Source organism: Xenopus laevis, chromosome 6L, assembly GCF_017654675.1.
Source record: "Xenopus laevis strain J_2021 chromosome 6L, Xenopus_laevis_v10.1, whole genome shotgun sequence".
In the NCBI taxonomy this organism is placed as follows: domain Eukaryota; kingdom Metazoa; phylum Chordata; class Amphibia; order Anura; family Pipidae; genus Xenopus; species Xenopus laevis.
Genome location: NC_054381.1, coordinates 43,388,769 through 43,414,412, shown reverse-complemented (window position 1 = coordinate 43,414,412; position 25,644 = coordinate 43,388,769). Strand labels below are relative to the sequence as shown.

Genomic DNA, 25,644 nt, shown 5'->3' with positions numbered 1-25,644 from the left:
ACTATCTATCTATCTATCTATCTATCTATCTATCTATCTATCTATCTATCTATCTATCATCATCTATATTTATCTATAATCTATCTATCTATCTATCTATCATCTATCTATCTATCTATCTATCTATCTATCTATCTATCTATCTATCTATCTATCTATCTCTATCTATGTCTCTCTTTATCTGCTTAACTATCAACCCATCGATCTGTGTATCTTTCTATCTATCTCTGTCTCGTTACGAAGAATATTATCTTACCCAGAACAAAGAAATAAATAAGTGCAAGCTGTTATGGCTCAGATACGTCCCTTTCACAATACAGCATACCTTATAAAATGTACTGGGGCACTTAGTATTTTTTTTTCTCTGTGCACCATATGGATTGTCTCAGATAAAATCTACCTCTTTTGAACATTTAACCTCACCGAATAAAAACCTCACCTCCCACAGATTGAGACCGGCCAATCTGCACTTCTGCTTAGCCTTCTGGTTACCCACACAGGCCTTTTTTTTGCAGAACAGACTGGCTCTACACCAAGACCCATTTACCAGGCTCAGGACATTGTTAATATAAACATTTTCTTTGTGAAGAACACATTTATAAAAAAAAATAAAAACTCATCTGGTGTGTTCTAAAGATGTCTGAAGATTTTTTGCAGACCTTTCCTGAAAAAATCTATGAAAGAGGACATTATCTATTTATATATATATCAGGACATATGTATACATAAATATCAAACATGACATATGATCATGTGTATCATGGAGGCACAGGGGCTGTTGTGCGCTGCTCACCTCTCATTTTTGCGCTGAAACCTATGACTTGGCTCTTTAGTGCCTATTAAATAAACAAGCCACAGGCGACACCCTGCCAAATGGGAGCTGATTATACTGCACAGTCTGTACCCGACGCTGTAGCTGGAGATGTGTGTCGCTTATGTGTGTTGTGTGTGTTCCACTAACTGATGTCTGATTTTTATCGCTCACAGACGGCGGATTTGCGCTATTTGCATGTCATGTGCTGCTTACAATACTGCTCGACTAGATCAGTGACAACAGGAACATATCACGACATACAATGCAGTCTCCAGCTCTTCCTTTAGATGATCAGTGACATAAGGAGCAGCCCTGCGTGTGTATAACCTGATTGTTGTATATTACAGACAAATGTGAGTGTCTTACACAACTACCTGCACCTCAGCTGTCAGTCTCTCAGCCCTGTCTTGCCGGTACTATCTGCTCCTCTTAATTGTAAGGATAGATAGCACCCAGTGCCCATTGTGCCTCTGGCATAGATTCCCCACTGATGACCCCGGGCTCTGGGGTAAGTGTATGAGGTCTGACTGCCAGAGCATTTATCTTCCTTGTGTTTCCTTATCCGGGGTCCGGGGGAGCGCAGCCATTGGCCCGCCGCATCACGTGGCCTGCTAACTTTGCACACTTGACAGGGGAGTAGGAGGGTTCAGTGCAGAACAGAAAAACGACAACGCGAGAAAAATTAGTATTTTTTTGTTGCACTTGCACAAATTAATGGCCATGAGTTCGTTTTTGATAAACTCCAACTACATCGAGCCCAAATTCCCACCCTGCGAGGAGTATTCCCAAAATTACTTGCACAGCCAGTCCCCAGAATACTACGAGCGGCCGAGGGAGCCCGGGTTCGAGGCTCCTCCCGAGACTCTGTATTCTGGAGCGGGTAGTTACCCCGAAGCCGGCTATGGATACAGCCACATTGCTCCGCCGAGCCACGAAGCTGCAGCAACAGTCCAGGATGGGATCTCCCCAAAGGGGCACAGTCAATCTCAGCAGCAACTTCTCCAAAGCCACGTCCTCAGGCAGCCTCCCCAGCACTGCGATTCCCTGTCAGTGCCCAGTGACAGTATTCACCCTGAAAAGAACCCTGCAGCCGCCCTCAAGTGCAAGGAACCCGTGGTGTATCCATGGATGAAGAAGGTCCATGTCAACATAGGTAAGTGGCAGCACAGCCATGCCACCTCCATTCCATCCATAGCATCAGCTGAGCTCTCTGTTGGCCATCAGGGCAGATATCCTTTAACTTCATGTCTCTGAGCCAGAGGATTTATTGGAGTCCCTGTGTTTAGAAAGTAATTACATGTCCCATAAATGAAATTACCCAGCTATTGAACCTGGGCCATGCTCTTTTTTTATCCCCATCACCATATTTTATGGCATTCACTTGTGTCCTATTGTCAGCTCACTGGTGGAACACTTTCCTTTTAACTCTTTGTATTTCCACCTTATCTGAACTGAGTTGCCAATCCATTGCTTAATTATGTTGCATCTTTCTTTTTTTATGTTCAGTTAATCCAAATTACAGTGGAGGGGAACCCAAAAGGTCTCGAACAGCATACACCAGGCAACAAGTCTTAGAGCTTGAGAAGGAATTCCATTTTAACCGTTACCTAACCAGGCGCCGACGAATTGAAATAGCTCACACTTTGATTCTGTCTGAACGTCAGGTCAAGATCTGGTTTCAGAACAGGAGGATGAAGTGGAAGAAAGATCACAAACTCCCCAATACAAAGATGCGATCTGCCAACACACCAGCTTCAAACCAACAATCCAAAATACAGGGCCATCAGCTCACAGATGGGCCAGCAGCTCCATTATTATAATTTCAAAATTGTATTATTTAAATTGCTGGTTATCCTTTGGACCAAATGACTTTTTTTTGGGGAGGGAAACAGGCAAAGCTTATTGTTCAGTGTTGGATGAAAAACTCAAGAACCAAACAAGGACAAGTGCAAACACATTTAAGGGTTTTTAAATGAGACCCTTTTTTGTTCTATTTATGTCTTAGACTGTATCCATATCAAATAAGTAAGGGTCAAATGTGTATAGGAATATTTACATATAGCTGAGTGTCTACATAGGAAACGAACTATTTTGTATACAAGATACATAAACCACAAAGACATTTAAGAGATAATGTGATAAATGTTATTAAGGACCATGCATTGTGATATAAAGTTAGAAATCGCTGTGGGTATTTAAGAAACCATTCTGTCCTCCCCTACCCAAGATGATTTATTTAATTGCCTATAAATGGTCTATTATGGCCTATAAATGGTCCCGTCCAGCCCAACCGTCGCAAAGAACTTTGTAAATACCCGGTAGAATAACAATTTTGGTTAGATTCGTGGGATCGTTTTTCCCTGCTTCGTTTGTTGTTTGAGGCCAATGTGTGTGTTGATACCTTTTTGGATGCTGTAGCATAATAATGGTAGAAGGCCTTCAAATGTCTTGGAGACAAAGGCATGGCATAGTTGTACAATACGTAGTACATGTTGTGGACTTGTGCTGTATATTGTGGTGCTATCTGATGACAACATCAAAGAGCATTCTGTGAAAATCAAAGTTTTCCCAATCCTCTACATACCGTTTGCTAAACTGTAATAAATGTATTATACATATGAAAAGATAAAGAGGTCACAGGATGTTTATTCCTATATATTACAGGAGTGTGCTCGTTCAGAACAATAGATTCTTGCATACATTACAGAAGACTTTCATTTCTATATTTTGGTCATAAGAATATACCTACAAATCTTCATTGCATTATTTGCATATTTGCAACAGCACGGGGTAACATAAGTACAAGTCAGATAGAATGACACAAGAATGAAATCAAAGTGTGTGTGTGTGTGTGTATATATATATATATATATATATATATATATATATATATATATATATATATATATATATATATATATATATATATATATCTTTATGGAGATTCCTGCATTTGCCACACTTTAAAGCTACACTTGGGTGAATACTGCAAAAATAAAAGAAAATCTGTTTCCTTATGCCTCCCTTCCTAGTTTGCATCTTTTTCTACTGTATCCCTAGCCCATGTCTTCCATGCCTAATGACTTTGTTTTTGTGTGCATGTCTATTGAAATAGGTACCCCGCACCATTTTGCCTGCTATTTGCATGACATTTGCAGCCAGTTTGTTCCACAATATGTTGTCTGTGTTTTTGCATACACCCTGCTTTTGTGTAAGCGCAAATTTCACCAAAAAAAAAAAAAATGGCCAGTCTGAAAATATTTACTTTTTTTCCTCCCACTAAATTAGAAATTCTGGAACATTTGCCTTGGGAAACACACGGTCTGTGAAGGAGGGACACATATTCTGGGGAAAATGCAGCAATTTCCATTGGATCCTCGTTTTGTGTTAAGAACTAAGACTGGATGGCAAAGAGATGTGACTCCAATGACTCACAAGAGGTAAAACCATTATTTTATCTGTTCCTTTATTTGAAGAAGAATGTGTAAAAGTGTAAATATATATATATATAATTATATTGTTCCTTGTATCTCCCTTACAATTTGCTGCCTGTTTCTTGCCCTCTCCCATTGTGTGCCCTTTGCTAAGGCAACCAGGGTTCACAGAGAGGACACGTTTTCTGTCCCATTGATTGTTTTTTCTGGAAAGATGCAAGCTGACCCTCAAACCCTTGACCTTTAGGATAGAATTCCAAGTCAGATGAGAAATCCCAGTTTCTGTAAATCTAGAAAGCCTGCATTTACCATAACATTTATTTGAATAATCATGCTTTTTGTTAAATTAAATATCATTGGTAATAGATGATCCCAGCAGAAAGACAAATTCCAGTGCCTTGTTTATCAGCGTTTAGCAGGAATTTGCACACTTTCCTTTAAGCTACTGCAGTTTGTCTCTTGAACTGGGAGATGGAAAGGTCAGCAGCAGGCTAAACTCAAGCGATCAAGATTTGTTCGTAGTGTCTTTAAAATATGCTTTCAACGAAATAAGCCATATTTATATTGGAGTTTTCTGATGTTTCAAATATGCATTTGAGCCTTTAAAGGGGTTATGCACCTTTGAGTTAACTGTTAGTATCATGTAGAGAGTTATATTCTGAGACAAGGTTTCATTTCTTATTATTTGTGTTTATTAAACGATTTAGCTTTTTATTCAGCAGCTCTCCACTTTGCAATTGATGCAATCTAGTTGCTAGAGTCCAAATTACCCTAGCAACCACGCACTGCTTTGAATAAGAGACTGGAATATGAATAGGAGAAACAGGAATAGAAAGATGAGTAACAAAAATTATCAACAACAATAGAATTGCAGCTTTACCGAACATTTGTTTTTTAGAAGGGGTCAGCGACGCCCATTTGAAAGCTGCAAAGAGTCAGGCGAAAAAGGCAAATAACAATAAAACTATAAAAAGTAAATAAAAAGTTGCTTAGAATTGACCATTCTATAACATACTAAAATTTAACTTAAAGGTGAACCATCCCTTTAAGGGTTGAGAGCTGCAACTATAGAACTGGAAACATTTTAACAGAACAGTATATTATTTTGGTGTTGCCTTGTTTTATTAGTAACATTGTTGATGTTTATGGGTTACCTCATCAGGAACTGGTTACGGATTAAATATATATTTAATGGAATAAATAGGGTTATAAGAAATCTTCCTGTTTTTTTTTGGTACTGATTTTGGGCCACATGTTTGTATTATTGTAGTTTGCAGTAGGCTATTATTAATGGTTATTTGTGCACCAGTTTCATAGAACTGATTTAAGTTGTACATCTGTGCTGTGTGATATGTGTTTAATTGGACGGATTAAAGGTATAGCACGTTTATTAAATATTTTTTTTCTAAACCTTTCTTCTCTATTTCAGTATGCCACTGTCTGCTTTGTCTCCCCTTTGTCTATATCTACACCAGCCTCTGCCCCTATTTCTCCTCTCACAGCCTGCCCCCCCCATAATCTCTCTCTCTCTTTTCTTCTTTCAAGCAAGCCTTCCAATATCATATTTTCTCCAGCCAGTGCGATGGATTAAAGCATTTCCTTTGTAGTTACAAGAAATATAGAATAACAATTTAAATGGGTATCGCATGAAAGCAGCGTGTTTGAAAAGAGGAGGGCCCCTGCCTCCAGTTTCAGTTTCCTAAGCTCTCCCATATCTGGGTCAAGGAATTAGAGCTGCCAATATGTTTTCCACCATGTGTCTTGCACATAGTGAGATTGTAGCACATAATCAGCATTCTTCTAAGATTTCAATCTCACACAGAACAGTTCCCCTCATTCCTGCGCATTGCCCATAGAGAAGGACAGAGACATGTTGTGGATTGACGAAAATAAGGATTTCACTGATATTTATTTTTAGATATATAAGCCTGGCTGTTTACGGGAAACACGTGGGTTTGTGTTATTGCCTCTTTGTGATGTTTTGCAGAATTGTATGCAAGCAAATATAGGAATACAAACTCCATGTGTAATCATACTGTAAAGTAGATGCTCTTTCAGAATTCAAGGCTGGCTTCAGGTTGCAAAGTTCTAACCACTTTTCAGAAATTTGTATCATATTTAAAATGTCACTAATGTGTATGGTATGTGATTTGGAAATAAGATGAAGATCAGATACCATACCTGCATTATAGACTTATCTGTATGTGTCATATATTTGAACACGGTAGTGCCACGTGACAGCTTGAATAATTATTTAAGATGGTCAGAAATGTATACTTTTACATTTACAGACTGGTATCTGTAACAGTATTGACTCAGCAGCTGCTTTGTATGGCCAGCCAGAGAACTGAGACACAGAAATACTGAGATGCATGTGTCTTTTAAATATTATGAAGAGCAAAGCAAATATCATTTAGTGGTTGGGCTTATGTGGAATGGACGTGCGTGTGCAAAATGAGTATATATGTAGTTTCTTACCGACAGAATGGCCTAGGCACAGTGCCTCTAACGTGTATCAGACTAAATACACACAAATACACACAGACACACATATTCTACATTCGTTATCACGTCACATACCTGAACCAAATCATTGTCCCCATTTCGTGGGGTTCATAAATCAACCCCCACAGAGGCTCAGAAGCTGCAAAGGGGGCAGAAAGCAGTGTATGGGCACATAGCTGTCTCCATGACTCATTAGTCTGAACGATTTATGTGTGAAACCAATGTGCTTCAGTGAATTTCTGCAAAGCAGGACGACAAATGTTGTGCGTAAAGTTGCACTTTAGAGCAAACCTGCTAGTTCTCGTAATGGTTACCAAAAGAACTACCATTATTACTATACATTCAATTTGCATATACAGCAGATCTTTTGCTCCTCCACAATAAATATGGAGAGGCATGAGGGACTTTATAATTTGTAAGTTGTAAATGAGCGCTAAATGTGTGCAACTTGGAACAAGTGAAGCAAAGTTTGTAGTTTTGTTCTTTTGGTTGTTGCGCTGTTTTTGCATCAGATTTCATTTCGACGAGCAACGAGGGAGCAGTGCTTCTGTGTTTCAGCAGCGATCAGTATTGCTTTCATATTATGCAAATAAGCCAATTTGGCGTTAATTTTCCGCCTACATTGGAAACTTACCCTGAAATGTTGGTGCACCTTCTGTGAGTGTGTTACATACATACAAGCCTGTGATCCTACGCCACCTCTATAATCAGGATGTATACCACTTGTGGGATATTATTTCCATGTGGATTAGTAGTTAATACTGGCGTTGTGGGAGGCAATACAATGGCTATCAGTTCTCAATACTTACCTTTCCCTTTTGTTTATTTTCCATCCATTTCTCAGTCACCCACCCCTACTTTTCTGTCTCAGTTTTGAATTCTCTATCTTTTTTATCCCTATCTCTCATATTGCTACACCTCTTCCCCTTATGTTATCTTGGTTCTTTCTTTCTTTCTTTCTTTCTTTCTTTCTTTCTTTCTTTCTTTCTTTCTTTCTTTCTTTCTTTCTTTCTTTCTTCTTTTCTTTCTTTCTTTCTTCCTTCCTTTCTCTGCACTTCTAGGGCCCTACTCCTCTGCTCTCCGCCATATTTTGTCACTAGTTCTCCTTTCTCTTTCTTATTTGCCCTATCTCTCTTTTCTCTGTCCTTGTCTCCTTTACTTTCCTTCATCTAATCCATAGCCTCTCTCTTTCCCTCCCTTTTATGCTAGCATCTCTGTGCTTCTCCCTTCCTCTCATACTTTCTTCCATTTCATTCTCCTCCTATCCCTGTCTGGACCTTGCATCTTCATTCTCTTTGGTCTAATGTCACTTTGTGAGGGTGACATAATCCCTTATTGCCATTGTTTCTTTGAGGCTAGTGGTCAGGTTAACAGACGCTGTATAAAGTGCCTTCCTTTCTTATCACTTCTGCAATATGTTTAATTCTCTAGAAAAGTGTACATTTTTAATCTTCCATTTTACTGTCCCATCACCACCTAAGGCTTAGACTTCACTAATTTTAATTAATGGAGACATCACAATTGTGTATTTGCTTAAAGCCTATTGTTAGTACCGAACACCAGGAAACATAGTCATATTATGATACCCCAATGAGGGGGTAAGAGCAGTTCCAGGTTGCTACAGGAGGTGTAAATGTTGCCAGATTCATGCAATTTTTGTCCTGAGTATATTTAGTATACATGGGACAGCATTTCTCAGGAGGAAAGTCATGGCTCCATGTTTATCACTACAGAACGTCTCATAGACATTTATTGATGATCATTCTTTGGTGGCAAAATATGGAACAACCATTGTGAACAATTAAATTTAAGTGTGAGATACAGAAATTAACATTTCATTTTTTAACTTAAAATTAGCAACTTTTCCATTTGCTGTGACCCTGGTGGTTATGTAGAACTATAGCTATTTAGATCTTCTGATAGCCTTCGGTTGCCGGGAGCTGTTCTGAGAGCTGAAGTCGAACAGGAATGTCTAAATAACACAGTGTAGGTCTGTCTCTCAAACAACAAGCTCATTTTAGCAGCCACAGCCATTGGATAGTGTTTATTACTTTAGCAACTGGCAAAAAGGCGCACTTGGCTATAATGCCTCGTGTGAGCAATATTGCGATGAAATGTCTGCCTTCTTGGTACTTACTTGAATTGGAAGGTCCAGTTGTGTTCTGACCCCTTTCCTTATTGAATAGACATATAGGCGCTAATTTGTTTACCAGGAGTCTTCATTTACATACTCAAGGAAACCCATCTGCAGCCAACTTGATTGTTTTAAACATTGATTTAGCGACCATGATGTCAGAACCCTTTTGGGGCGGCTGCAGTTTTGCATCTCCTCATTTTGCAAAGTCATTTCCTAAGCAAATGCAATGGCTCTTTTGCAAAATGACAATATTTGAAGCGGCACAATAAACACGCTAGCACCCAGCAGGATTACATTCTTTAAATACACACGTTGACATTTTTATTGATTTACTTTGTTCACACCTGCCCTCTAATCAAAAGTAATTGTGAGCCATAAATTCAAGGAAACATGGAAAGCATATAAGCCTCTATGACATAATAAGCTTTAGATTTCAGCCCCAAACAGTTGGCCCGTTGCAGCTACTGAGTAGTATTGCACACACACCACTGTATGGATTTATTAAACCAGCCACAAGCGTTTAAGTACAAACCTGGTGGAGTAAGGTTGTAAAAGTGCATCATGGTGCTCCATTCATTAGACTCTCAGGCATTTGTAGCTCTACATAAAAGCATAATCCATAGACAGGCTCTATAATACATTTAAAGGGACATACATAATGCATATTTGTAAAGGAAATAACTTTCAGTCTGACGCATGCGAGTGTCGCCCACAGTCCTACACACCAAATGTGGGATTTAAAAGGCGCCCTTTGTCTAACATGGCACCGTCTGCCTCGTGGGTGCGCAAAGCTGGATGGAGAGGGAACATCTGAAAAAAAAGCAGAGGGTCACAAAAAAAAGATTATCCATGCAATTAATTGCTGATGCGTCTGCTTTCCGGGCTTGTGTTCAGGTACAGACCTTTATTTGTCTGATTAAAATAATAATCTGCTCACAGAACAATCCTGAGTCCCTTGCTGTAACCTATAAAGGCAGTTTAAAACTGGTGAAGAATAAGTCCAGAGAGTTCACAGCGTGCCCAGAAAGACAGTCTTCCAAGTCAGAGCCTGAGGAGTCCGAATGGCGCACTACATGCAGAACAGACCCGGGTTTGCGCAAAAAAAAAAGTGGCGCTGGCAGTGAGTAGCGCTTTGCCAGCCTGCACAGATACTGAACCCCCTGCTTGTAGAAGAAATGTTCACAAAGTGTCTTTCACAGAATGAAGTCTGAAGAAAAGTTCTACTCTGTGCACTCAGTGAGCTCCTCAACCTCTGCTCAACTATCCATTAATTTCTGTCACTGTTCTGCTGTGGGGGATTTGCTTTTTTGTGTTGTGTGGCCCATTCTATCCGAGATATTCATTAACTAGCAGCAATAGTATGTGTTGAGCCAGAAAATCCTTTGTAATAAGTGCGCCTTAAAAGCGACCCTTGTGAGCATTGTAGATAAGGAAATCTGTTCAGAAGTCTAATGTTGCAAGGTTTGAGCAATGTTGTGTGCAGAAAGGATGGCAACCTGAAGTGGTGTTTTATGAATTGAGGTTCCTCACTTTGCTAGAGAACAAAAGACAATTGGGTAAAAGGTTGGGTCTAGACTTATCATTTGCTCGTTTTATATCATAATAATAATTATTGGTGTGTGTTTGTGTGTGTATAACATGTGGTGGGTATAGCCGAATCTCCTCGAGTTCTCTCCAGATCTTTGCATTAGTGCTTGCGTAATGTGGAAGATCCAAGGTTTTGCGCAGTCTGAAGTCTAGAATTGTGAGCGCCACTCACGCAATTGTATAGGACGTGCGTAAGCACAAGTGTAACAGGAGTGTCTCACACGGCTCAGGAATAGTCAGACCTGTCACCCTGGGCTCAAGAACCAACTTGATATTGTGAACAAAATCCCTCTAGAAGAAGAGACCGTTTTGCGTTTGTCAGGTAATTAAAGGCCTTTTAGTATCTACAGTGGGACATGTGTTGTGTGTGGGAGTAAGCATTGCCCCCTCAATGGGACTCTAATGGATCCAGTGTGCTGAGCTTAGTTAATCAGTCAACGAGCCTCCCCTCTCCACCTCACCATTTCATGGGCCGATCTACTAATGATGGGGTCTTCTCATGCATGGGACAAAGACTCCCCATAGAAATCATCTCTCCTTGCTAGTAACCTTGTAGTAAGTATATATATTATCACATTTCTCATATACACATGCATATAGTACAATTAGCCTGAGTGAATTGGCTTTCTGAGAACCTTAAAAAATATGAACCCCCTTTCAAAAAGTGTAAATGTAATGGAGGATTGTGTGCATATGCATCAGTGGGTTCAAGTATATACAACATATACTGTAGATAGATAGATAGATAGATAGATAGATAGATAGATAGATAGATAGATAGATAGATAGATAGATAGATATTGTGTCAGTGTGTAAGTATAGTGTGGGAACAGTCGTGAGATCCAGTTCATCCACCATTCCCTATTTATATGAAATAAAAGGATTTAAGTTGACGTATGACCACGTGAGCCCATAATACAGCGCATTATTGTTGTATTTGGAGCAGATAACCAGCCAGCCAAGCTTCTCTCCACTGATTACGCCTTCCCTGAACCTTAGAAGAGCAAGTGCTTTTCTTTCTACCTTGCAAGTGGTTTGCCTTCTCTATACCAAGCCTGTCTTGTTATTTTTTTTTCTACCACCAAGGATACTTTTATTGGAAAGCTGCTAGGACTGAATGCTGCCATAGAAAGGATGGATTATATTTTAAGGTATATCCGTTGATTGTTCCTAAATGGGGTGAGTTATTGCTGTGCAAGTCAGAGGTCAATGGAAAGGCTTCAGAGTGCGGGAGCCGGGGACATTTTTCTCACACACTCTAGGGTAGTTCTCTACATTTTCTGAGACCATTATTTCTGATGTAGAAACCTTGCTTTGCTGTGGTAGGTTAGGGGTAGGTTGCTGTTCTTTCTTCCATCGCCCTCACACACAAGCTCAGCTTTATTGTGATCACAACCTGGGGTGAGATCTATAAATATATGTAGGTGACAAATACAAATCAAATGGAGTTTGGGATGTGATTTTATTTTGCCAGTTTATATCAGATCAGAAACCACATGGTGATGGTGTATTTTATTTATTAGTGTTTCCAAGTGAAGGCTTGTGGTTTATTATGCGTTAGGACAACTTCCTTGTTATCACTGTCCTTGCCTCTAGTACAAGAAAATTACTTAGATGAAGGATTATCCAACCCAGCAGAAAAAAATCTCTAGTATATATATATATATATATATATATATATATATATATATATATATATATATATATATATATATATATATATATATATATATATATATATATATACGGTATATGTGTGTTAATAGTGTGAAATCCAGCTGAGCAGAAAAAAGGAAGGCCTTTCAGTATTTCCGGGCTAAAATTACAATTGTCATTATTTGTGCAATAAATATTCTATTGGCATTCTCAGAGCTGCACATTAATACATATGTTCCTAACATTGGGAGCAGGCATATTATACACACACGGTAATGAGTGGCGCTTGAGGAAAGGTCACAATGTTGAGATTTGATTTATGTTGCCAGTGTATTGGGGCAGAGGAGCTTGATAAGATGATGTTCCAAAATGGTTTACTATTATGATTCACAGAAGGTGGCAGCTAGCGCAAAACTGAGTCTTGCAAATGTATGTGGCTGTTTTCCTTGATATGGGTATATATATACACATATATATCTAATATAGACAGAAAGAGCGCAAGTAGTCTGTTAACGCAGTTTATTTTAAAAATCACCAACACTTGAAGTATTATTACAAGGATTCCAAACATTAAACACAGGACAAAAACAATAACAATAATATAGAGAAAACTTTTTTTTCCCTAAAGAAAAAAAAAAAGCTGAACCTTGTGGAGAGCTAACCTTAGCATTGAATCTGTATCTGTAGCCAAAAGACTGCTTGAGGTGTGTATTTGCGCAACGCTGCTATGTCAACGCCGGTAATCTTCTCCTTGCCATATATAAATGAATAAACATTTAAACAAATATCCATTATCCATGAATTATTAATATTGGAGATGTTTTAAAGATGGGACTGGGTCAAGTGTGCAGGCATTATATGCTTACACAGTTATTTTATGTATTCTGCAGGTTTATTCTGTAAAAGTAGGGCCATACGAATCCCACAATAGAGACCCTTATTAAGGGTACAATATTTTTCAACCATCTGCCCACCAAAGCTATTATTAACCCTAAAGGGATCAGTCAAGAAGCGCAGGGGCCCTGTGCGATCTATGTATACTAAGTACTGAAATGAAAGAATATTTATCTAATACATATCTATATATATATTCAACAGTAACATATTTAGGTCATTTAATCTCATACAGATATGAAGCAGAGGCAGGATGCCTTATAGAGCGCATTAATAAAGAAACAATCTAGAAAATGCATTTAAATTGTGACAGCTACCTCTAGTATTGGTAAAAATGCGGTGAATCCAAGTAAAAGTGCATCGATTCCGTATGATAATTTCTATCACATAGCAGCTCCGCAATTTCCAGTTTTCCAAGTGAAACCAAGGGCAGTTCATTTAGATTAGAGAATGGCTGGTCTGGTGTTTCCAGTTCAGGCTTGGTCTGCCCCTGGTATATCCCTGCTACTGGAATAAAAGAAGCGCTGATCAGCAATTTAACATGTTGTTTGGTAAATGATTGACCAAATTGAGCCTTTTTCCCCCTAATGGAACCCTGAGCACTGGGATAAATGAAAATGCATACGGGTGGATTTTTCTATCGCTTTTTTCCTCCTACGCTGCCTCCATGGCCCTTTCAAGTGGTGCCTTGGCAATAAGCAGTAAGTAGCAAGTGTGTCCTGTTTAAATGCAACGTTTACAGCATTTGTACATAGGGCTATAAATCTTTCCTAGCCATAAATGACAAAGCCCATTGGTATGCATAAGAGGCCACCTGGCCTGATTCTAACCAAAATATCTGTTTATGGTCACTACACTGATTAAGTATTCAATGTGCTTCTATAGATTATATATATAAAATAAATATACATATATACATGAGATAATAGATAGATAAAATGTGTCTGTAATGTTTCATTCAAACATTACATTACTTTCAAATCCCGTACACCTTGCAACACTCATGGAAACCGATTATATAATTTAGTTTATTCAGGCGTGTATTTAAATTTTAATAATAGATCATCATAATTGTTAATCTACATCGAAACTAACTTTTTTTTTATAAAAACGCATTTCCTGTAATTCCTTAGAATGAATTCATGTCAGAGCCCCCCGACCCCCAAAAGAGATGTCTATTGGGTAGAATAAAAACAATGCTCTTTTTTACTTTGAATCTGTGTAACCGACCCCACAATATAGATGGCCGGTGGTGGCTGTAGCTCTGTAATTTTGTAATTCAGGTCAGATAGCAAAGCATGAATAATTCAGTGTATAGTTCCAACTGATTTAACTATCTGTAGGGTGTATAAGCACATGTATACTCTCACACAACGAATCATAGTCGGTACAATGCAAAAATGGAGGGGAGAGCTGCATGCAAGCTCGTAAAGCAGATTTAAAACAGACCTTTACTCACAGGCTGCCTTCATTAGCATAATTTTCCTGAATGCTCGTGACGCCTACTTTCACAGGATCCTACATCCTCCTCCCACAATTTTTTCATGTTATTTTATTTTTCTTTCCATGTCTACCCCATATCCCTAGACTTTATATTTCTTTCTCCCTTTTTCCTCTCTCTCTCTTTCTCCCCCCACACTCCCCTGTTCCTAGATGGATATGCTACTAGGAAAATAGAATCATTCAGCAGGCAATATTTGTAAGAAACATACCCATGTTGTGTGTTGGACTACACTTGGAAAGCCCTGTGAGTTGATAGCTCTTATCTGTGTGACCGGGGTCGCCCATATGTAACCTTAGGGGTTGTCCATGGTTTGGCAGACATTTCTTCTTCAGATTTCCTGAGAACTGCTCCCATCCTGGGGTCGTGTTGTGCCTGGTGCTTGGAGGTGATAGCGCAGTAGAAGTGCTGCTTTAGCCATAGCACCGTGCCCAGGAATTAGTTGGAGAGCAACCCAGATTTGTTGGTTCTGGAGCCCAACTGGGGTGTAGTGTGTTGTGTTCCGCGTCAGTCGTCAGAAACTAAGGTAAGCAGGCCAGAAATCTTCTATCACTTCTCAATGGTGGAGTTTATGTCCCAATGATTTATGGCCATAGTCTTAAATCTCGGTTCAAGCAGAGTTCACAAGCTCAAGCTTCCTTTCAAGAAGTGACTGATACGGATAGTTTGCTAATTCTGACTGTTTTCTCCTCTCCAGCCTCTATCTACATCTACCAATATATCGTCAGGAATTGCATATTTATCTTATTTGTTACCCCCCAATCACGTCTCTTGCTAGCAGAAACGAATTAATAGGTTTCCTATGTGTACTATTCCGGATTTGCAAGCCCAGAAGTGGCTGTATGCTGCACATATATTAAGATTATATTTATAATTCAACATTTAAAATGTTTTGGAGCACTTTTGGATGTTATAAAGAGATCCAGTTTTTTTTGTTTTTTTTTTTTAAAAATTGCTGCTTTTATTGTGATTTGAAAGATTTATATCCTTAGATGTCCAGGAGATTAACACCGGGTACAGGCTAACAATAGCATTCATCACCAATAATAGATTTATTACTGATCACTTGCTATTTAGTTAGAGCGAGTCTTGGTGTTGTATTTGAATACTTTTGTGTTATATCTAGAGGTTAAGATGTTTTGTCAAGTGATTTCTTTGTTTATTACTTTTATACAAAATGTATTCTATGATCATATTTTATGTATCCAAATTCAGCAACTATATTTACAGAAACACGTTGCAATTCAAATTAAATATTTCATATTTCATCACACTGCAATTTTATAGAAATCTCCCGGACTCTCATTGGGCCTGCTGGGAGCAGCATAAACATGGGTATTGAGTTGAGACACATCCAACCGGTTTAGTGCCTCTGTCCAGCAAACATATAATGAAAAAAAAGGAATCACTACAATGTATTTTTTTGCTTCAGCCCTGCCGGATATGCGTGTATTTCCGATAGGATATTTCAAAATATACTTACATTTAGGCGAATATTTTTCACCAGCAAAGGCGTGGACAATTCTAGGATTTATATAACTTTACAACAGTGTGTTAATAGAAATCGCCCAGAAATGTAGCTTTTTTTTAATTCCTATATAATCTGGCTATTTGCTTTAGGAGCTTGTTAAATTCTTTTCTTTTGTGCCGCGCCTAAAGTCTGAAGAGTTATTCGGAGATAGGTAAACATTAAGATTTAACAAAAGATAGACAGGATCCTAGGAGTATTTTATGGTTTGTGTTTCCATCATCTACTCTCTCGCTAGCCAAATGACCCCCATACATCAAACGACAGAGCAGTTGCAGAGACAGAACCTATTATCGTTGGGACTGCACAGAAAGTTCATGCCGTGGTCATGGAGATGAACGCGGGTTTTCTGGTTCCTGGTGTTATTTCAGATCCATCATGTTTTAACAGGTAGAATTGTGTGCGCAAAGTTAACCGTTTGCGCGCCAGAAGCATGGCACACCGCGATACGCAATAGGATGCGCAAACGGCTGCTGCTCCAAAAGGCGAATATAACGTGGTAGAAATTGCTTCTAAATGCGTAAGCGTTATATTAAGTGACAACATGTTGTTGGCTGAACCATATCTTTACTAGCTTACACAAACTGTTGTGATATTCTATGCACATTTATGAAAGCTAAGAAGGAAACACCCCAGCTGTTATATTAAATTAAATATAAGTATTCTCTGTAGATGACAAAGGTACAAAAATGAGCAGGGGAAGCTGTGAGTGTGTACACCCAGTGTTTACCCACTTAGGCTGCTTTGGCCTTGCCAGGCATCTACAAAGAGAAGTCGAAGTAAAGGTTATCATTTTAACAACCACATTATCGAATGTTGATAATTTGATCATTTAGTAGTGTTTACATTTCAGTTTCAATGTATCACATGGCCCGTGTTAGTTCTTACGTATATTTTCAGTACACAAGCTCTGCACACACAAACACACATGCGTGTATACGTGTACATAGTGTGTGCTATAGCAATTGTAAAATAAGCGTGGGCATAGTATTTTCACCTGACCCTGGTCACTCTCTTTCTCTCTATCTCTCTCTCTGTATATATATTTATATACGATCCAACCCCCAATCTTTGTGCCTATCTACAGAAACACAAAGTGAATGGATTTATTTACTGATTGTTTTATTTGCTATTCTGGATATGTGACCACTAATTGCATTATAACTTCTAACCTACAAGGTGATATAGGTGTGTGTGTGGGTGGGTGTGAGTGTGTTAGAGAGAGAGAGAGAGGGGGAAGGTCTGCTGCACTTATCCAGAATGTGTTTAACTCCAATTTCTGGGCAAATGTGAATTAGCCGGAGGTTAGTATCATCTTAATACACAGCCCTCAATATTGCTGAAGACTTTTTCCTTACTGGCTTTCATGTCACTTAGCCATTGTAAGTAAGATGGATTTGTCCTATTTCTTCACTGTACTGTGCTTCTCATCCACCGCAGGTCGGACCAGGGAGGCCATTGGAGGAGGAACGCCACGTGACAGAGGGGTGCCAATGTTATTCTTTACGGGTGTCAAGACCCTGTCAGTTTGTGAAATAAATATTGGGAAACAACGAAATGCAAAAAGCGACCTACTACGACAGCGCTGCGATCTATGGCGGATATCCCTACCAAGGAGCAAATGGTTTCACTTATAATGCAAGTCAGCAGCAATATCCTCCTTCCTCATCTCTGCTGGAAAGTGAATATCATCGACCTGCCTGCTCCCTGCAGTCACCTGGCAGCGCTGTGCCCCATCTCAAGGCCAATGACATCAATGAAAGTTGTATGAGAAGTATCAGCAGTCAATCAAGTCAAGCCCCGGTCATTCCCGAGCAGCAGCCCACACCACAAGGGCCGCCACCCTCTGTGTCCCCACCACAAACCACCAGCAATGCAGCCACAGCCTCCTCCAACAAGGCCACAGGCATCAACTCACCTACCATGTCAAAGCAGATTTTCCCTTGGATGAAAGAGTCCCGGCAGAACACAAAGCAGAAAGCTGGTAGCTCCAGTTCAGGTAATCTCTTGCCCTGCACGGGCAACTGTCAGCTGCAGGGGTTAATTCAGGGAGTGCCACGGGAGCAGCAGCTTGTATGCTTTGGCCTGAAAGGAGTTAAAACTACTAACTGGAAGGTTTTATTTAACCCATGTCCTGCTGAGAGAGGGAAGGACAGGCATAATGTTGCAGTCTTATGCTCCTTGGGTGCACAAAGTTCTTATGTTAAATAATTCACCTGTAGCCAGTAACTTGGTATCACTGTTTCATTGCTACTTATGTTCAGGGCTGTGCAATATAAATGTATGTATATGTATTGATCCCACTACTAACAGGAATACCCATTATCATTATTATTATCTTAATGATGATCATGGTTATTAAGTTTGTAAGCTCCGTCTGATGATATGCATCATTCCATCCAAGGCCACTGTTATAAAGTTCATAATGCTCATTTTAATACAAGACCGCACAGTAGATTTGTGATTTGTACTGCTATAAATATAATGAGGTTGCCTGTAACTGATACAAAGTGAATGCTCTTAGTGCTTTCACTTTAAGGCCTACAGCAATGTCTAGCTTTCCCCAAAGAAGAGATACACGTCTTTCTGTTGTATGTATGATTTTGGAAGCTGTCTAGGTGAAGCAAGGAATGAGCTTTACAAATTGTTTTTCTTAGCAGTGGCAGTCAATTTATAATGTATAACTGATTTAAACACAGTTTAACATGCCTGCCATAAGAGGGGAACAACTCATGAGTTAGATTTTATGTCAGTTCAAGTTAATAACCAACATGGGTCACACTTGCAGTTTCCTGAACTGATACTTTGTGATTTATATTTTAAACACAGAGGCAATCTTTATTTTATAAATAGAAAGTATCTTTTTATATTTGTATCATACAAGCAGCACAATATCATAACAAAACAGTGAGAGAAGACCCTGTGAAATATGTATTGATTCCTTCATATTGGAAATTAAAAGAAAAGAGCAGTTTGGATACCTTTTGGCAACACACTTTTGCATAATTTTGTTGTGCCATAAAATCCTCTCCAGCTAAAAATAGGTTAACTTGGGCCTCATGTTGTGAAATTGAGTAATATGCAATTAAATACATAATTTATATTGTGGTCATTGTGAAAGGCAGAACAGTGAATGTTATTGCTTTATTATTGAGTGTAAAACATGTAAAATAGAGTGAATGATCTAAAGTAGGACCTTGCAGGCAACTAATAACAGTATTTGCAGCACTGTGAATATGTGTCACATTAAAGGGGCTGCTACTGATAGAGACAACACACTGTCAGGCATCATCCATGTTTGGCAATGACAATTAATTTTTTATACAATTATTTGAAGCAATTACATTTCAGCTAACAGAGAAGTGCATCAGTGTAGAAATGTACTGAAGCCTCATTTCTACTGATGACATGACAGTTAAGATCATTTAATGATTAAACATTGGAAAATCATATATGACATATTCCCACTCACAAGGATAGAAAAACCTAACTGTAAAATATTATACAAATCACCAGGTTCTTTCAGCTCCTGAGCTTATTGTTCACATGATGTGTGAATTATTTTGGCAATATAAAGAATTGTTAAGCAAAAACCTTTATGTATGATTATTGGCCTTTATACACACACGCCCATAGGACATGGGCCTAAGGCAAAGGCACTGCTTCCCAAATTGTGGGGTTATCCCCCAGGTGAGGACAAAGCATTGGTTAATATGGCAAAACCTGAAGGGCAGTTAGGGTCAGTTTTAAGAAGAATGAATTATTGATATGGGAATATTGAATATGTATTTGCTTTTATAGATATTCTTCTCAGTACAATTGAATGACAGTAATGTTCTTATATGTTTGTATACTTGTTAGAGAGAAGAGCTGCAAGGACACTGCAGAAGTTAGAAAACCATTGCAGTGTGATTCAAAGTTGATGAAAACCCCAAAATACAATTTTATGAAACAAAATACTAAGAACTTTCTATTAGGCTTTGAAGAAAAAGCTTTCAGTGACTGCAACAGAAAGCAGTATTTATCTGTCCCTTTCTTCCCTCCTTTTTCTGATTCTTAAAACAATTCTAATGCTTTAGTCTAGATACCTGTAACCCTTGGTGAGAGGCACAAAAGGGCTATACTACTGTTATTACTAATAGCAGCAATAGCATTACTATCACTATTTACATGTGTTTTAGAAGAAAGATATATTGTTGAAGAGAGTCGCACGGACACTATATATATATATATATATATATATATATATATATATATATATATATACCATTTTAGAAGAAAGTAGGCCAGTAGGCCAGAGCAGAACTATTTTGCACCTCTTTTTTTCTTGGTAGTACAAGTTAATTTTAAATTAAGATGATTCCCTATTATATCTATGAGACAAGTGCTTGCCCCATTACTTTTAATAACTCTTGAAGTTTCAATAAATTGATAAATGACCCAGTGACTCAATTAACTCTTGTTTATACATGTTATTAGTATGTGGTATACATGGAAACATATGCTTTATGTTATTGTATAATAATTTAACCTTAAAACCAGGCTACCTTATTTAAATGTAGATTATACCTTCAATGAATCCCTCAGAAAATAGAAAGTAAGGATGGGCAAATTGCTGTTCCATTCCATTCAGATTTACTGGTCATTTGGCTAGGCCAGTGCTTTTACACATCTTTTAATGCAGTGAGCTCATTATATGACTACCATGTTTTCAGCAGCAGGATTATAGTGAAACGATGATGTCATACAAACAATTGTATGGAATCCATAGGCAGGCTGAGCATAAACATTTATCAGATGACCTCTTAAAGCCTGTCAGTTTTGTCCCACAGGAGTAATAGACTGCACATAAATTATTTGTTCATCCTCATATACACTAATACTAATCATGATTTCAGCAGTCAAGTTATAAAGTGCATCCTGGATCCCCCCCTGCCTGTCCCTGAAACAACTTTGTTAAGTAAACATGTTCCTTTCTACAACAAACTACATCATATAGGGCCACATCTAGCCAACTGTCATAGTCATAGTTTTGTGTGGCATTCCTTTTTTGATATTTGCAATAATACCTAGTATTGGAGGTTACCAATTAACTTGCAATAGCTAATGCATTATGTATAACCTGCAGTAGCAACAGCACTCCTATTGGTTATAAACAGGTACTACAGAATTATTGTTGTCAGTTCCTCAAAGGGTAAATCAATATGGCAGCTACCAGCATCAGTGCCAATATTCTTCCTTTAATAGGGATATTTATAAAAAATGCATTGCACTTGAACCTAGTCCCAGTTTAAGTCACCTGTCTCCCTATATAAAGGTGAATTTTACCACTTATATTTAGCAACCAAAAATGAATGTGATATCTGTACTCTATATGCTGTACACTCATGTTGATTATTAAGTGGAAATTTGAACAACTCCTGCTTATGAAATGTATATATTCAACTTTAAGGAACAAAACAATATTTTATATATCATATCTGCTATTTTTTTTATGGTGTGGATTTTTTTTCCATTGATTTTGACAGATTTGTGTATTTGGTATATTAGCATATGGGGGGCCCACAGGGGTAGAAGTAGTACCTGAAATACTACTATGATTTTAGAGAATATCTACTCAAGGAAGCTATCCCAGGGGGATATCAAGGGCAGAGCCATGCAGTCTGTGGGACCTGTGCTGCAATATTAATCACCACACATGGGAGACCTCATTCTTCACTTATATAGATCCCCAGGGAGCCAAATCGATTTCTGATGGTGATTTCCCGATGCCGATTTTAGAACTACATTAGGTATCAGTATCCAGAATGAGGCATTTGGGGTTTTCCTTATGGCACAATAGAGTTGTGCCAAGAAGCCTAGGTTCCAAAAAGGAAAATATACTTTATTACAGATGTAACTATCAGAGCCTCCCTTGAATGGTTTCAGTATTTATTTGATCGAATACACAACGATGTTAAAGAGTAATTCATAATCAATGTCATTATGTAGATCATCTGCAGTAGAGCATTAATGTAAAATGCTTGCCAGGCAACCAAGTAAATGCTTTTTTTGTACCAAAGCCAGGTTCTTAGAAATAAGGGATTTATATACTTCAAAAGGTTTTTGATCTTTAATATTTTGTATGGTTTCTGCAGGTGAGAGCTGTGCAGGAGACAAAAGTCCCCCGGGGCAATCCTCTTCCAAAAGGGCCCGCACTGCTTACACAAGCGCTCAGCTGGTAGAACTGGAAAAAGAGTTCCACTTTAACAGATACCTGTGCAGACCCAGGAGGGTGGAGATGGCCAATCTACTCAACCTCACCGAGAGGCAAATTAAGATCTGGTTTCAGAACAGGCGAATGAAATACAAAAAGGATCAAAAAGGGAAATCCATGATGACCTCTTCAGGAGGACAGTCACCATGTAGGAGCCCGGTGCCAGCTCCATCTGTTGGAGGTTACCTAAACTCTATGCATTCTTTGGTAAACAGTGTCCCCTATGAGCCTCAGTCTCCCCCTGCTTTCAACAAACACCACCCTGGCGCCTATGGTGTGCCTGCACCCTACCCAAGCCCCCACAACAGCTGTCCTCCCCACCAAAAAAGATACAGCGGAACTGCTGCGGTCACCCCAGAATATGAGCCCCATCCTCTCCAACAAGGCAACGGAGCTTATGGGAATCCTCATGTACAGGGAAGCCCCGTTTATGTAGGGGGAAACTATGTGGAGACCATGACTAATTCTGGACCATCCATGTTTGGTTTGTCTCATCTCTCTCATTCCTCATCGAACATGGACTACAGTGGAGCCGGACCCATGAACAGTGGTCACCACCATGGACCTTGTGACTCCCACACTACATACACAGACTTATCTGCTCACCACAATCCTCAGGGAAGAATTCAGGAAGCCCCCAAATTAACACATTTGTAATGGCCATGGAGACAAATAATCCCCTCTTTTCTCCTTCTTCTTTCTATTTTACTTTCCAGTAATCCCCTTTTATTTTATATTCAAGATTTTTTTTTGTGTGTGTGTGTGTGTGTGTGCCAGTACTATTCAATGCAAAAAAAAAAAAATACTGGCTTTTTCAGATATAACCTTGTGGCCCCTAGGAATCCGATTTGGAGCAATTGTCTTTGTATTTTATTGGACTCTTTTATCAAACAGGGTATAGCAACAATTTTTTATATGGGAAACAAATTCTTCTAAAATGGGAATTTGTCCGCACATTTTTCTTAACCCACAGGGAATCCATTTAAATTATTATTGCACTTCTATTCAATTGCTAGCCAAATAAATAATAAAAAACAAAACGCTTGAACAGGGACATTCCGATCCATAATTATACGTGTAGGTCATTTAATGTGTGTATTCTGCTGCATATACTCCGGTTAATTTATTATATTTTCCTGGAAAAAAAAACAACAAAACTTTCGAACTGTTTACATCTTATTTATCCCACCCTTCATATTTATAAACAATATATATATATATATATACCCTTGCTATTCAGGTCAGGCTCTGGGCCTTCAATTAATGGCACAGGCAGTGCTTTTGAAATAAAAATAATTCTCATTAAAGATGCAATAAAATCTGAGAGAATATCAAGATGAACCAGTCTGTATATTTATCTGAATCTCTTAAGAGAACACACACACACACAGATGCCCACGTTTTGGATTCAATGTAATTTATTCACATATGGATTTACATGGGTTTTAATAAACAGTTAAAGGTCTTTTGAGATGAAAATCTGGAAGGACAGAAATGTAAATATGATAGGAAGCTTTATATATATTTTTTTTATTGAAAACACAGAGAACTTTACTAGCCAGAGGGGGAGAAGAGAGAAAGACACTGGGTATTATGTAGCAGAGCTGAGGGAGTTTGACAAGATCCCTGTGAATTGATTGATAAGATGGCCGATAATGAAGGTCTGGTAGGTAATAGCTCAGGCTGATGGCTGCTTACGCCATGTTGAGGTTTTGCCTGTGTTTCCAATCTGCAACCCCCCTCTCCCAGGCGCCTCATGGAATGGCTTCTTTCTGCCTCTTCAGGAAAGCTCTTTGAAAGAAATTGTGCATTTTCCTCCTACACTTTTTCCTTCCAGTGGGAAAATAGACAATTCCGTGGGTGGTTTTATTGTGAATGGGGGAAAAAACCAACAAACAAGCATAAAACTGCATCTGCCTTTAAATGTGTTAAAAGAATGCTCAGGTTTATGGGTTTCCATGATTGTGTGTAACACAGGGAACATGTACAGGCACATAAACTCACACTCATGCACATATAAACTCACACATGGGCTCTGGGAAGCCTAGATCCATTGTTCAGCAGCCCATCTAGGGAACACAAAGAGTGTGTGTGAATGTGTAATGATATATGTGCATGTGTGTTTGATATATATGCATCCATGTACAATGATGTATAAGGTCATTTACCTACACACAGTGGTTTACATAGGGTAAACATAGGATTACATTCTACATACTGGGTTAGCTTGTAATAGACATTGATTCGATTTAACAAACACACACCAGTGCCTTTAACCTAAATTAAATACAAACTGAATGCATCTGCATATGTGCCCCAGTGTTTGGCTTTGGCAACCTTAGACACAAAACTAAATGCACCCAGACATGGTGAAAGCACAGAATACATATATGATCTATTAAACATTGACACGTATAAAGTCATCTTCATTTAGGAATGGCTGTTATGCATGTCCTCTATTTTTTTAATCTATTTAAATATAAGGTTTACACCAACATTAGCCTGTACCTGAACCATAAAGCAAAAATCTAGAATTATTTGCCATGAATTTGTCCTTCTACTGAACCGATTCATGTGATACAAATTCGTTAAAAGGACCTTAATAAAATAATCTATGAAACTAGAAATTAATTTATTCTGCTATCACTAGCCCTTCCTGTTTTTAAATGACTAGCTAAATTGAACGCGTCCATAAGAAAAACATACAGATACATTTGCCAAGGATAAAAATAATTGGAAAACAGACACTTTCTAACGAGATAAAAAAAACACAGTCTGTAACATCTTTTATTGCTTTGAGTTTAAATTAACCAGCTAAAACGCTCCAATGCTGTATTCTGTTTCTAAACTCTGTTTCAAGGTGTAGCTTGTATATATATATATATGATTTCGCTAATATAAAGTGATTTCAGAATTATAAATCTATAACCACTGGCATATGAAAAAAACATATTTTATTGTACTAATTAAGATATTAGATAGATCACAATCTTAGATAGATTAGGTACTGATCCACAAATACTAGATATTAACACTATCTTCAAGGGCATTTTTCTGAACTGAAGGGCATATTATATCACTTTATTGCTTTCATCCATATGCTATTTGTCCTCAACTGGACTAGTTAACAATTAGAAGGGCTTATTATATTCTGCTGCTACATTGGATAAGAAAAATGTTTTCATATGCACTTCTACCCATTATTTCCATATGTAGGGTAATGCAGGGGGATTGATACTTGCGCACAGGGAAGCGCTTTGTTCCCCACACTATTAGGTTAGAGAATAAGGAAAGGGAATGTGTTCAATACCCACACCCACGCACATTTGGTA

The 25,644-nt window shown here is 38.4% G+C and overlaps 2 protein-coding genes and 1 long non-coding RNA gene across 8 annotated transcripts in view; 2 read left to right on the top strand and 1 right to left on the bottom strand.

The window, feature by feature from the left end:
• The window catches only part of hoxa3.L (homeobox A3 L homeolog), a 42,003-nt gene extending 18,227 nt beyond the window's left edge, over window positions 1-23,776 (top strand). For 3 of the 6 annotated variants that reach the window (XM_018267405.2, XM_041565984.1, XM_041565985.1), the window contains exons 2-4: window positions 4,103-4,254; window positions 17,497-18,055; window positions 22,194-23,776. In XM_018267405.2, coding sequence (XP_018122894.1) covers window positions 17,614-18,055; window positions 22,194-22,969 — 1,218 coding nt within the window. In that variant the 5' untranslated portion in view covers window positions 4,103-4,254; window positions 17,497-17,613 and the 3' untranslated portion in view covers window positions 22,970-23,776. Of the gene's footprint in view, window positions 1-4,102; window positions 4,255-10,858; window positions 11,033-14,917; window positions 15,055-15,255; window positions 16,447-17,496; window positions 18,056-22,193 lie in introns of those variants that run through there. The other 3 variants (XM_018267411.2, XM_018267404.2, XM_041565986.1) reach the window with 3 other exon arrangements.
• On the top strand, window positions 118-3,440 carry LOC108718897 (homeobox protein Hox-A4). Its single transcript, XM_018267413.2, has 2 exons — window positions 118-1,967; window positions 2,321-3,440. The coding sequence occupies exons 1-2, from the start codon at window positions 1,529-1,531 to the stop codon at window positions 2,632-2,634; spliced, it is 753 nt and encodes a 250-aa protein (XP_018122902.1). The 5' UTR covers window positions 118-1,528; the 3' UTR covers window positions 2,635-3,440.
• Window positions 12,639-14,871, bottom strand: LOC108718899. The gene is made up of 2 exons (XR_001936102.2): window positions 14,740-14,871; window positions 12,639-13,534 (listed from the first exon to the last, which is right to left on the bottom strand). It is a non-coding gene; the product is annotated as an uncharacterized LOC108718899 (long non-coding RNA).
• Window positions 23,777-25,644: the final 1,868 nt, after the last annotated feature.

Bases quoted from the DNA above. Each gene is read 5' to 3' on its own strand.
- LOC108718897 (XM_018267413.2), top strand. From the start codon at position 1,529: ATGGCCATGAGTTCGTTTTTGATAAACTCCAACTACATCGAGCCCAAA. The intron at 1,968-2,320 runs GTAAGTGGCAGC...TTTTATGTTCAG, and splicing joins GAAGGTCCATGTCAACATAG to TTAATCCAAATTACAGTGGA.